This window comes from Rhodnius prolixus, unplaced genomic scaffold (assembly GCF_049639745.1).
Source record: "Rhodnius prolixus isolate KJV_2025 unplaced genomic scaffold, Rpr scaffold_4, whole genome shotgun sequence".
NCBI classification, from domain to species: domain Eukaryota; kingdom Metazoa; phylum Arthropoda; class Insecta; order Hemiptera; family Reduviidae; genus Rhodnius; species Rhodnius prolixus.
The window spans coordinates 10,414,125-10,427,851 of NW_027411614.1; the positions used below are offsets into that span (position 1 = coordinate 10,414,125).

At 33.3% G+C, this 13,727-nt stretch overlaps 2 protein-coding genes across 4 annotated transcripts in view; both read right to left on the reverse strand.

Annotated features, from left to right (window-relative positions):
- LOC141455834 (breast cancer anti-estrogen resistance protein 3 homolog) overlaps window positions 1-13,727 on the reverse strand; it is a 301,202-nt gene that overhangs the window by 264,586 nt on the left and 22,889 nt on the right. The window contains exon 1 of one of the 3 annotated variants that reach the window (XM_074131258.1): window positions 1,281-8,649. The exons of the other annotated variants lie outside the window; for them this stretch is intronic. Within the exon in view, the coding sequence (XP_073987359.1) occupies window positions 1,281-1,388 (108 nt within the window). The 5' untranslated portion in view covers window positions 1,389-8,649. Of the gene's footprint in view, window positions 1-1,280; window positions 8,650-13,727 lie in introns of those variants that run through there. 3 annotated transcript variants of the gene reach the window in all.
- Window positions 1-13,727, reverse strand: part of AsnRS-m (asparagine--tRNA ligase, mitochondrial) — a 57,644-nt gene that overhangs the window by 3,908 nt on the left and 40,009 nt on the right. The gene's annotated exons all lie outside the window — the stretch shown is intronic.

A 13,727-nucleotide genomic window follows, 5' to 3' on the forward strand; every position in this document is an offset into this window, starting at 1 on the left:
TCCAAATCAGCGTTTTTCTAAAACAAGCGGTTGATTTTAAATAATGTTTTTTTTTAGCCATATGTTGTTTAAATTAAGCACCATCTTAATAATTGTTCCGCATTACAAAGAGAATGCAGTGTTAATAAAGAGAATCAGCAGCTCTTGCTGATTTAGCTTATACTGCGATAATATTTTAGAATGTCGTTCAAAAGGATTGTCTGGCAAGCATTCCCTGAACTATCTGGACGTTCATTATCAAGTAGCGGTCTCAGATCAAAGTTTATCGATTAGCTAAGACGCATTTATTATATTCTAATTGCCAAGAAAAGAAGTTCAATCATATTATTGATATTGCATTATTTAATTTTCTACGTTTTTTGCCCAAGAGACGGCAAGAAGAAGATGAAGGCGAATGACCTGGGTTGAAAGCAGACATCCTTGCCCTTCTTATATAAACACTGGCCAACATTTAAGGCACTTACGGTTTCCAAAGTACGCAGGGAACAAAGATTTCTATTGACAAAAAGTTCAGGTTAGAAGAAAAGTTTTTTGCCTAATTATTTGTCTAAAATCTATCATGGTTGTGAATAACAATAATTAATTTCTATATAGAAAACAAAATACAATAGCACAGAGTTCTTCTTAGGATAAGTCTGGTTTCTGACCGGGACGGTCCACTGCTGCCCAAATTATTAGAACTATAGAGATTGGTAAATGCGACCGAAGTTTTAACTATCGCAATCACACAGCGCTAGTATTGACGGGAGTTTGGGAAGCTAGAAGCGCCGTCGCTAAGCAGCTAGCCTTCTCCACCGACTAATAGTTTAACTTTCCTCCGAAGTGATTAAGAAGTCCACGAATTGCTTAGGGGTGACTCGAACTTGCGGTCAGGATGTTTTCTCCCTACTTGGAGGACAGAATTAACAGATGCAATGCAATAAGTTGGTAGTACATATGATTTTAGGGGATTATAACAACACACTGCAACCTTCTTAGAACGGTTGTCCCCCTTACTGATGCCTCATCAGCTGGGTACTCCATCTCTCCACTCTTCCTACGAATCTACACGTAACATTCCACTCCCAGCTCATTCAGGGGCCTTCTAAGTCGATAAAGTTTTAATTTATTCCATTTTAAGAAAATTAGCGGAGATTAAGGATACTGGTACTACATTATCGGAAGAATCTTAGCAGTAAATACTAGATATTCACGTCAAGGGACATTTTATGGACTCAGAATAACCCTAAAACGATATTAAAAGCTAATAATACTTCAGAAAATGTCATGGTTCAACCAACCTGTTCAATCTTCTCCAGTCGCAGGAGATATTCATTAAAGACAGTGTTCTTAAGCTGAAACCTGTGGATGGCTTCATTTTCAAGACTGCAGAAATTGTACCTTAGCATTTTGTTGGAGATGGATTCTTCGAAACAGATATGGTCGTCTCGGCTTCAACGAATGCGTGAAGATGATGAGAAAACCAGCCACTCAAGGAATGTGCAGTAAGCTACGCATAATGTGAGTTCATTCGGAATGAAAATTTACAAGCTGAGGTAAGCACCTTAATTGTGGTTTCCAACTTGTAGTTATGGTCACTAACTCGTATGTTAGTAGTTTACGACTGCAAAAAGTGGGTTGGTTATGTTGGAGTAAACAGTTTAAATTGTAGTTTTGCAGTTCAATTTCTGACAGCGACTAACAATGGGGCGAGAAAACAACGTGACACTTATTTTGTGTGAAATGTAGAGTATCTGTAAAACCTTTATTTTTGGTATTTATGAAGTTAGTCTTGTGACATGCGTTCATAGACAACTATTAAGCTTTAAAAAACAAAATCAATGACGTTTAGCTTCACATTATTTAAGCCTGCACTATAACTTTTACGTAAATAACTGTAACAGAAAAGATAAACTCCTTAAATTTTCTTCAGAACCTTGTTCATAATCATTTTCTTCTAATCCTCGTTCATACAATAACATTTTCAAAGGTTAAAAAAATATAACAGTAATATACTTTTTTCCTTAAAAACAAAGTAACCTTAATGGGAACACAAGTTAAACAGTTAACGTTATTTTTTGTTTACCTTGTTATTAAAGTAGTCAGCAAATGATCAGCTGAGATTATCAGTGATCAGGTTAGCAGAGGGTACTTGATAATGTTATGCACTTTAGATCGATAGAAATGCCAAGCTCTTTATTATTTTAAGTAACTAAGGTAGTAATTTAATATTTTAAAGATGTCGTGCAATGATTTATTCGAGATTAACTCTGATGTAGTGCCCAATACACACTGCCAGCTCAATTTTTTTTTCTTTGAAACGAGTCTCTATTGAAGATAACGTCTATTTCTTTTGCTTTGAATACCAGAAGTTCATGAACGTCGTTTAAGCTAGTTTAAATGCATGAAAGATAAAGTCTTAAATTTATGAGTAAATTTTTGAATAGCTTGTAATGAATCAATTGGAGTTTTTTTCCCAGTAAAGCTATGTTCCTATTGAGAGAGCCAGTTCGCTCATACTTGGGGGTCCGTTTTCAGTATGAAGCGCCCTACGGGGGAGATGTTATCTAGTCCTACCTACCCAACTTGTACTGCACACCTTTAACCAAAATCCGAGATTATTTCATAAGCGGCTCCCTGCTATGGAGCATGCTTTCGAATAGATGAGTTGTTATCGTTCACATTTGTTATACCTGCTATCTAAATATTCAATCAAGTTCCCAGTGATTCTATCTTTAATAATATCTATACAATTAAGAGGTTAGGTTCTCACTTTTAAATGTAATTAGTCCTATTGTTTGTTATTTGAAAAAATAAGTATTTTGGTTAACCATGTTTCAGTAAATCAATACAAAAAATTTGGATTTCAAATCTTTTAATCATGTATACTGTAAAATTTGACAGAGTAGTATGTAATTAAACTAAATAATATAATTGTGAAAGTTTAACCATTATCTTCATCATAACTACTCAATAGTGTCACAATAATAAATACCGATGTACACTTTCTCTAGATACATTATATTTATCTGTTCATGGTGAATGAGTTCTTCTTTTTTCACCATCTTTATTATTGTAATTAAGTAAATATCAATCAAATTACCGTTATTAATTTTTATTATGAAATTTAATTGGACAATTTTAACTCATTTGCGGATGTAGAGCATTATTTTTATTACTATTTTGTTCAAAGTGGGTCTCTGGTAATTTCTTGTAAATGTCTTAGAAAGTTTAGCAAAATTGGATTAATTTTTAATAAATTTAGACTGTCCTAAACTTTTTTAGGCAGTCAAAAAGCTTTAATTAATACTTGTTTAATTGTTTACACATCTCCAAGGTATCTTTTTGTTATATCCGGCATATAAAGTGCGTTTCATAACTATAAAACCACTCGAAATTTTTAATTTAAAAGAGTTCCTTGAATTGTAGAATTAATTGCACGCAAAGCAATTTAAAAAAAAAGGTAAAATAAAGAAAAAATATCCATTCTAATTGAACTTTTGCTTTTTAAAATGTTTTTCATTAATAAACTTGATTTTGTGAGTGTGCCATAACTATAAAACCAATTGAGTAAACAATATCTGCTTGGAATCTTGTCATTTAAAAACAAACTCTAATCCTCTTATTGCGATAAATAGACACTGAACTTTAGTCTCTTTTTGTTTTCCATGCAATGATATTGAACATTAAGACATTGAACATTAGTCTCTTTGTTTTCCATGCAAGATGCCGCGAGGTAAACTACTCACAGACGAAGAAAAAGGTAAAATTTTGGCTTTTGCCGAAGAAAAATTATGTCTTCGGGAAATCGCCAGTAGACTGCAAAGGTCCCATAATGTGGTGCGAAACTTTTTGGCAAACCAACAGAATTATGGAAAAAATAAAAAAGGTGGGCCTAAAAAAAAACTTTCACTTCGTTGTGAACGACGAATTATTAATTATTCAAGCAATTCAGTCAAAAGCATTAGCAAAATGATTTCTGACCTTAATCTGAACGTTTCGCGCTCTACCGTGTACCGTGTTCTTAAACGAAGTAAATTTATTAAATGTCAAAAAATGCGAAAAGCGCCAAAACTTCAACCTCGCCATATTGCAGCAAGATTGGAATTCGGGCGACACAACATTTCCACTGATTGGCATTCCGTGATTTTTTCAGATGAAAAAAAAATTAATTTAGATGGTCCAGATGGCAACAGGCATTATTGGAGAGATCTTAGAAAAAACCCTGTTAAATTTTCTAAGCGAAATTTTGGCGGAGGGAGTGTAATGGTGTGGGGAGCTTTTTGTTCAACGAAAATGCTAAAGTTAGCATTTCCCTCCACCAAAATGAACAGTGCAGAATACACCACTGTTCTTGAAAACCACTTGTTGCCTTTCCTTCACCAAAATAATCACGTGCAATGGACATTCCAGCAAGACAACGCTGCTATTCACACTAGCCGAGCAACCAAAACATGGCTCACATCTCATAACATCCCTCTCCTTCAATGGCCTGCTTGTTCTTTTGATCTTAATCCCATTGAAAATGTATGGGGTATCATTGTAAGAAAGGTTTACGCCGAAAACCACCAATACGGGAATGTGGAAGATTTAAAAAATGCCATAATCAAATCATGGAACGAAATATCCGACCAAGTCAGAAAAAATTTAATTTCAAGTATGGGAAGAAGGCTTTTCCAGGTTGCTGAGAAGAGGGGAGGAACCACTGACTATTAAAAATGTACAGATGTTACAACCAGTAGTTTTTTGATAATGAATTTTTTTTATTTTTATTTTGGTTCTATAGTTATGGAACATGTGAATTTTTTATTTTTATTTTGGTTCTATAGTTATGGAACATGTGAATTTTTTATTTTTATTTTGGTTCTATAGTTATGGAACATGTGAATTTTTTATTTTTATTTTGGTTCTATAGTTATGGAACATGTGAATTTTTTATTTTTATTTTGGTTCTATAGTTATGGAACATGTGAATTTTTTATTTTTATTTTGGTTCTATAGTTATGGAACATGTGAATTTTTTATTTTTATTTTGGTTCTATAGTTATGGAACATGTGAATTTTTTATTTTTATTTTGGTTCTATAGTTATGGAACATGTGAATTTTTTATTTTTATTTTGGTTCTATAGTTATGGAACATGTGAATTTTTTATTTTTATTTTGGTTCTATAGTTATGGAACATGTGAATTTTTTATTTTTATTTTGGTTCTATAGTTATGGAACATGTGAATTTTTTATTTTTTTTTACATTTTATTTAAAAAACAACTGTAAAAATAATAAACTGTAATATGTTAATGACACAATTACTTTTTCTTTTCAAATACCTGTTGAAACGTTCTGTGTACAGGTTCTAGGTACACTTTGGAAACTATAGAAAATTTTAAGTGAAAAATTGAAAACAAAAAATATTGGTTTTATAGTTATGAAACGCACCTTATTATATACGACTGTTATATCCGGACTCATTTTGTGGCCTAAATTCAGAAATTTTTCAATTTCATTTTTCTTTTTTTAAAATACAATGTAAGTACCGGAAAGAAGGAAGTCGTATGGATAACCTGTTTTTACACTGCAGCGGACGAGATTTCATAAAGCGATAATATCCTTGACAGTGGCAGTTTGATGAAACCGGTCGGTACCACAAGTGATACAGTCTATTGTAAGAAAAATAGAACTCTGATGAAAGCTGCGCTTCGAATAGAATGTGTACGTTATTAATTCAATTGAATTAGAGCCCAACATGCAATTTTAGGGAGATGGAGCTACATATGCATGTTTTTTTTTGTTCACTTTCCGACAAAAGTAATACAAAAAAAAGTCATGTGACTTTTCACACCACATTCTTTTGGATTTACTTAATAGTGGAAGGCATTTGAAAGGTTTGAAGTTGCTGCAAATTGTTTAGAGTTCAAAAAAAAGAAGAAAAAAAGTCGCTTAGAATGCAGTTAAGATATTTTGGTCGATCTGGAACGTTCGTTTTGTGAGTTATGGTGATAGTAGGAGAGGAATGCAACAATGTTTCCTGGAACTACCGGAAGATACTTGCTTTAAAGCACCAAGCAGCTGCTCATATCTTCCAAACTTTGTCAGCAGTCAGTATTTCAATCTATTTAATCAATAAACTTCTGTAGCATTCTTTAGAATTTCTTTATTATCAATTCTAGTGAGGAAGACGTTTATATTTATTTTTTTTAAAAAGAATTATCATATATTTAATAGGGGACAAACAGCTGTGTTTGCATACTGAAAAACTGTACAGTGTAGGCAGCAGTTATAAGCGTTAAGGGAATGTTGCACATATTATACACGTTGCATTGCACTAATAGAATATACAACTTTCCCAAGTGAACCTCCGCCGTCTGCACCAAAAAGTACCATTCACCATTCACCGGGTGGTGTTTGTATGTGTGGGCGAATAGAATGATGGGTTAGTTCTGGTTTTACCCTTACGACCCACGCAAGCCTACTTGCTTTCTTTATACATATTTATTTACGCCACTTTGCAATATCCCCAATACCATGTGTTCATGTGCAAGGCTAAAAATCTGCGACAAGTGCAAATGTGTGGGCATTACTTTTGACTTTTATCTGTTAGATTCAAACAATGTGGGTCTAAAAAAAAAAATAGTACCAATGAAATATAGGTCTGTATGCAGTTTGCATTTGTAGACTCTTTTGTTATCTTCACCGGAAATGCCTCCATGTTTTCAAAGTTTATTTTAAAAATGAAAACCAGAGTGCTTTCACTCACTTGCCTTTCTTTTACCCCAATTTTGAAAATAATACAGCTTTTTAAGTTATACACTTTACAAGCAAGGAGTTGTATGTATTTGTGATACAATAATGTTGAACTAAAAGTAATAAAACATATAAAATTAATGTAAAAAATTGTTTAAAAATTACAGAAAATAGAATCAAAAAAGAAGAACACTTGATTACCTCAGAAAATCAAAATAAAGTAAATTTGATTAATTTGGAAAAAAATTTTAAAAAATGGAAAAGGAGATTGCACTAAAAATAAATAACCTCTCTCTTGAAAAAAAAAGAAAAGTGATCTAAATACTCGTATATTCATGATCTTAGAAAATAGGTATTAAAGGGGGATAAGATGAAAATTTCAGTGCAATTTGTACTTAGGTAGTTCATATAACATTAGCAATATATCAGTGGATAATATAGAACATAGTATACTTCGCAAAAGATTGTTCTTATTGCCATCAAAGTTTCACTTCGAAATGATCAGCCCTTCACCATCATCTGAATCATTTTCATCCCAAAATCACTCTGAAGGGTCTCAAAGGGCCTGTCTTCTCCCTCTTAAAATGCAACTTATTATGATATAGTTATCTTTCAATTACCCGTCTAATAAGAACAGTGTATTGTGTCCTAAATATTCCAGAAGTGGTGTTGAATAAGGAAGAAGTATTGACGAACGCAGCATAATTCGCATTTTCAAAGTCTTGTTTACAGTAATAGAAATTTATAACATAAATACACCTCATTATTCTTTATAATAGTTAAATTGTGATAGGTGTACACAAATCAACGCATATAATTGGTGAACAGAGTGGGTAATTGGATTTATTTAATAGATATTTAACGACCATTTTATAATTTACTATTGCACTCTAGTTGCATTGCAAGCGCACTAGCAGCATTTATCAAATCTATTAATGCAACTTTAATAATATAAATAGTTATTGGCTGACGAGATCAAGAATGCAATGCATTAAGCCAAGGACAGGTCAGAACAAAATATCTTTTTCTATTGTTTGAATTTCTCAACATAGATTGAACACGAATTGTAAAAATAACTTCGATAGATGCTTTTTGGTTAGTACAGCAACCATTCTGCCTACGTATTTGAACCATTTAATTTTAATAAGCTAAGAATTAAACATAAAACAGAACTCAAAAGGTCAATTCGTGCAAAAATGGTATGAATTTATGGCCTATCTCTCTACTTAATAAACTCTTTCGGCTGTGAGATTTCTGCTTTTTTGTAAGTTTGGGAGGCCCAAAGTTGTAATGATAATAAATTTTGGTCTCTAAGCAAAACAAATCAGCAAAAACCAATTTTTAGACGGTTAATATTTTTTCTACACTAAAACAATAATTCTAAACTCCAATTCGACGATCCCGGATTCATATTGAGTCATGTCTGGCCTCAGCTTTTCTCTTCCAAAGAAGCCTCTTTCAGCTCACTGCCCAGTAATGTAAACTGTTTTCTGTACGCTTTAAATAACGCCCTAGGCGCCGAAGACTTTTATGACACAAATATAAGACCTTAAGAGTTTTATTGAGGGAAATTCTTAACAAATAACAGCCCTGGCTGTGCACGAAAAATGTAATTACTGTACTAATTTAAAATAATAATATTTTCATATTTCTCTACAGTTTTTCGTCTCACAAAGTAGCACCGGTAAAAATACTTTCAAAAATCGAAAACTGCTAGATAGAGGAGGTAGAAATAAAAAGCAAAGCAACCGTGAATGGTTACAAAAAGTGAATTGTTCTCAATATTATTAGTAACCAGCGGTTAAGAAAGACCTACCTTATTCTAAGATAACTGACCTTACTAGAAAAGTTACATATTGCGATTATCTGAGCCATCAGTGGCTCTACACACTCATGATCTCAGCCAAGATAGACCGGACCAATAAACTTCCTAATCACTCCTTGATTATATCTCGACGCTCACCATATATAATATAAAAATTACTAATATTAAAAATGGCAGCTAATGACTATAAGGTCCAATTCTCCTTCTTTTAAAAGTTAATTTATTTATTTTGGAATAACGCCCTCTTCCTTTGGAATAACGGGACATTTGATTTCTTTTTTCCTGTAGAAGGTTAATTGAAATTTATATATAGCTGATTCAATTCTACAACATTTTTGTCTACAAAACTCGAATCCATCACAACTAATGTATAAAATCGCACTTCTGGTAACCAATGTTCATTAATTTATATGATTCTTATAATTTTAATATTACTTGACTATAAAAAGGCAACAGAAAAGCAACTTGTTCCATTCTAAGGGGACAAAAGTGAAAGCTAGGATACTTTCCTAATTCCCCTTAAATCAATTTTCTTGGGAAAATAAAAATGATACACCTTTATGTGCATCAATAATTTCAAAGAAGCTTAAAGAAATTGTTTGAAGCCATGAACAAGCATAAATACGCGTTTAAGCTTGATATTTGCGAAGCCACTTCTACAAAGAGTACAATAGTTTTAAGTTAGAATAGTCTAAGATTTTGGATTAGATGATTTGGTTGCGGTATAGATTAGGACGTTTTAGCTGCCCACAGCAATTCTAATATTCTAAATCTCAGTCTTTTTGGCGTGAGAACATTTCCTGGTAATGCTTATGATCGGCTGAGAAATGGGTTCTAAATCTCCTTTAAAAAAACTTACAGTTTTAAAAGTTAAGTATAAGGGTTGATTAAACGCCAAAAGGTACACAAATCAGCAAGTACCCAACATTTCATTCATGCTTCTAGTACCATATTTTTTAGAATGTACGAGGGGGTACCCAAAAATAACCGGAATTGCGTTGCCGCGCATGGAGCTTATGTAGTACGCATTTCTGCCGCTAGACGTGTATAGCGCAATTCCTTGCCAGTTCAGTCCTGCCTGTGTTGTCTGCCTGGCTTGTTCTGTTCATCTGCAGTGATTGTTTTTACCAGCGCTGTTTTGTTCTTTTTTCGTTTCGAATCGACGAAAATGTTGAAAAAATTCGAGAGCTGGTGTTCACAGACCGTCGACAGACAATTGATCAACTGTCAGAGAGTAGTGGGTTATCTTGGAGCTCGGTTCAGCGAATTTTAACGGAAGATTTGGGGATGAAAAGGGTTGCTGTGCCAAGTTTGTTCCTCGAGTTCTGACTGACAATCAAAAAGAACATCGAGTTGAAACATGTCGTGCTTTGAAACAACAACTTGAAACTGATCCAGACTTTCTGTCAAAGGTCATTACTGGTGATGAGTCATGGTGCTATGGTTATGACCCAGAAACAAAGCAACAGTCGAGCCAATGGAAGACGTCATCTTCACCCCGACCAAAAAAATGTCGTCAAGTCAAGTCAAACATCAAAACAATGCTGATTTGCTTTTTTGATGCCAAAGGCGTAGTCCATTCAGAGTTTGTCCCCCCAGGTCAGACCGTCAATCAAACCTTGTATTTGGAAGTTTTGAAAAGATTGCGCAATAGTGTTCGCCAAAAAAGACCCGATTTGTGGCAAACAGGAGACTGGTTCTACCACCACGACAATGCACCTGCACACACAGCCATCTCTGTTACACAGTTTTTGGCTAAAAATGGCATGGTTCCGCTGCCCCACGCACCTTACTCGCCTGACCTGGCTCCGTGCGACTTTTTCTTATTTCCACGCATGAAAAAGGGCATGAAAGGTCAACGATTTGACAACATTGAAGAGGTCAAGAAAAAAACGAAGAAGGAGCTGTCAGCCATTTCTAAAGATGACTACAAAAAATGTTTCAACAGTGGAAGCACCGGTGGGACAAATGTATTAGTTGTAATGGAGAGTATTTTGAAGGGGATAAGGTTGTTCTGTAAAAAATTTGTAAATAAATAGCTTTTAAAAAATAATTCCGGTTTTTTTTGGGTACCCCCTCGTATTAGATGTCACAGATCCTTGTGCTGGCCTTTTATCACCCATAAATATTTTTCTATTAGAATATTAAAAGATGTATTTCATCATCATAGTTATTATTGAGAAGGCACTTCATTTTAACCCTATTCCAAATTATTCTTGTGATTTTTATCTATTTCAGTCAAGAATTCGCCTTACTTGAGCACAAATACATAGTTTTTTCTCTTTTCCGTTTAAGTTGGGTACTTCTGAGAGAGCGGTAATGTGTGCTTTTCTCTAAAGTACTTTTCAGTGTGATTTATAGATTTATCACCTATTAAATATTATTAAGGATTAAATGTGGGACCCTAACTCTTAAATTTGAAGGGAATTGGGTGAACAAAAATGCCATTTTACTGAATAAATTTATATAGTTAATACAAATGTTAGTTTTTTTCGAAATTCTGTGTTTAAAATGGACAAGTATAATGTTGGACTCTACAAGCTTTTAGACCAAATTGTAAGCTTCAATAAAATTTAATTAGTTAATGTACGTCGAGACAAAGTCAAAGTCGTCTAGCGATCTAATTTGTTTTTAAGAGCAGTACGCAACTATTTCCAACTTCACTTAATTATCATACCCGCCATAAAACCCTGATGAACGTCTCATGACGGTCGTTTGATTTGTTTTTCTTTCTTAGGCAGTTTTGTTACCAATTAAATTGTTCAAAATGAAGTAAACTGTTCAAGAACATATCTCATAGAACACTGTAGCTTGGTTAGCTTACACAGTTTTTTCAGTTGTCACCTAAAATTACTTACGTTAAACTGTTTGTATAAATAATGATCTTTTAATCCTGTACGATAAAGCGTTATGTTAAAAAACAACTAAATGTAGAAAGGACAATCAAAACTTTGAATGGAAATAACTATTTGAAAGAAACAATCTACAAAGAATAATGCACGTATTTACTTGTGTTTTTAAGTCTACATAGGTAATTTCGTAATAATAAAAGATTTCAACGCAGAGATATTAAGTAATATGAACAATAGCATGGAGTTGTGATAGCTTGATTACATTTCGTAAGTGAAAGCAAATATTAAGATGTGAGACAGTCAATTATTCAGCAAATAAATAGTGTAAAAAAACAAGAATACAAAGCATCAAGTATCATAGACGGAATGATGGTAAAGAGCGTGACGTCACTTTTAGCGTTCTGCCTTCATATTCTTTTGCAAATGGCCAATCTTAGCTTACAATAGAGTAGGTTTCAAGCCAAGGTTAATCTATGTGTTGAAATTATTCGCGTGGAGAATGTATAAAATACTAGCATTAGCATTGTTACTATCAGGTTGTATGTAATGTAATAATGTTCAGATTACATAGCTGTTTGTTACAAGAGTGCGCTACGGCCAATCTCTAAAGTAACTAATTTCACTATATTAAACATTGTTACTGATTAATTTAAATGTTTTCATGATGTCCAGTTATAGGAATAAGGTTATTTTCAAATAGTATTATCAGATTTAAATAACATGTTTTAAGAATTGACCATATTGACTCTAAAATTGACTCTTTAGCGCAGCCACAAACTCTCTGCAAGTCTTTACTTAAACCCATCTTAGGAGTCAGAGCTGTGGGGCTCAACTAAATCCTCAAATATCACTCTCATCCAATCCTTCCAATTAAAAGTCCTTCGCCGTATCGTAAATGCTCCCTATTATGTCACTAACCTCATCCTTCACAAAGATCTAAAATATCCTCTTTGTCACCGTATCTATCCATTCACGATTCCTCAATTTCTACAGAAACCTATCCTGTCATCCCTATTCAACAGCTCGAACTCTTTCCTCTATTGTCCATCCTGATAAACAACCTCAACATCTAAAACTACGATGGCCTCATGTTCTTCTATCCTAGAGAATACCGAACATTAAAATTCTCAAGAGTGTCAGCACTGGCTGATTTCTCTCTTTCTGTGTCCGAACGGTAGCATTATGCATCTGCTATACAGGGAAGCTTTTGCTTCATGTAATTGTAATTACTCTTTATCTACACTTTGCCTGTTATATATATGTATTACACAGATAGCTTAAATAAATGATAAAAAATTAATTTAGGGGAAAAAAATGACTTAAATGTAGTCTACAGTTATCTACAATCTACAGTTTATTGCTAATTATTCATTTTATTGAATTTTATGAGGCAGGAAAAAGCTGCCGAAAATGATAAAGTATTAATTTTTCTTTTAGTTTCGCAGGTCTACTTAGTTAAGAAATCGCTTTAGCTTGAAATATTTTTCATAAACTTTTAAGCACTTCAATAATGATGGACTGATTTTAAAAAGTTATCTAAAAAAGCTGGGCTTCAAGTTTTCATCAAAATAACTGATTTATTACAAAGAATCTATATTTAAAGTTTATTTAGTAAAAATTCAAAGTCTGAAGGAACTGAGAAAAGTTAATGTGAGAAAGTTGTGTAACTGTTTACACCCGTTTTTTGTTAATTCTATGAAAAAGGTTTCTCTTTCTCCTTTCATTGTTTACGTATGTAGCTCAGTTTAGGATAGTCTTGGGTCGAGCCGGTTATACTACCGAGTCAGCTACAAACCGGTAACAGACTAGACACAAGCCAGATAGTACGATGTTGTATTATTGAGATCTATACAAACTGCAATAGATGCAATCTCCCCACTACAATAAAAATATAGAATTGAGGAGGTTATATTAGTACCTAACGGTGCAGGTTGCAACCTACGATGAATTATAGCCATACTGTGATATATATGCATTCATTATTTTGTATGCACGGCGCAATATCTCATATGCAACTATTTTATCTAATCTATTTGAATATTACCTTTCTCTGGGAACTGATTCCTTCTTTTCTCTCTTAAATATATTTTTTTTATCTCTCAATATCTTTTAAATATTTCCTTAAAAAAACGGAGTAAGTTTAAATGCTGAATCTTCAGTTCAATAAGGAACATTTAGGTCAGTTCTCTTACCTCGCTGGAATTCAGAAGAGTCTCTCCTTCTCTCCTAGAAATCAGTTGAAAGATGATATTGCCCAGGTGAATCTACATAATAAAATAAACATGTCATCATTTATTTTATTATTTCCCTGCGTAGAGTTTTAGTAATGG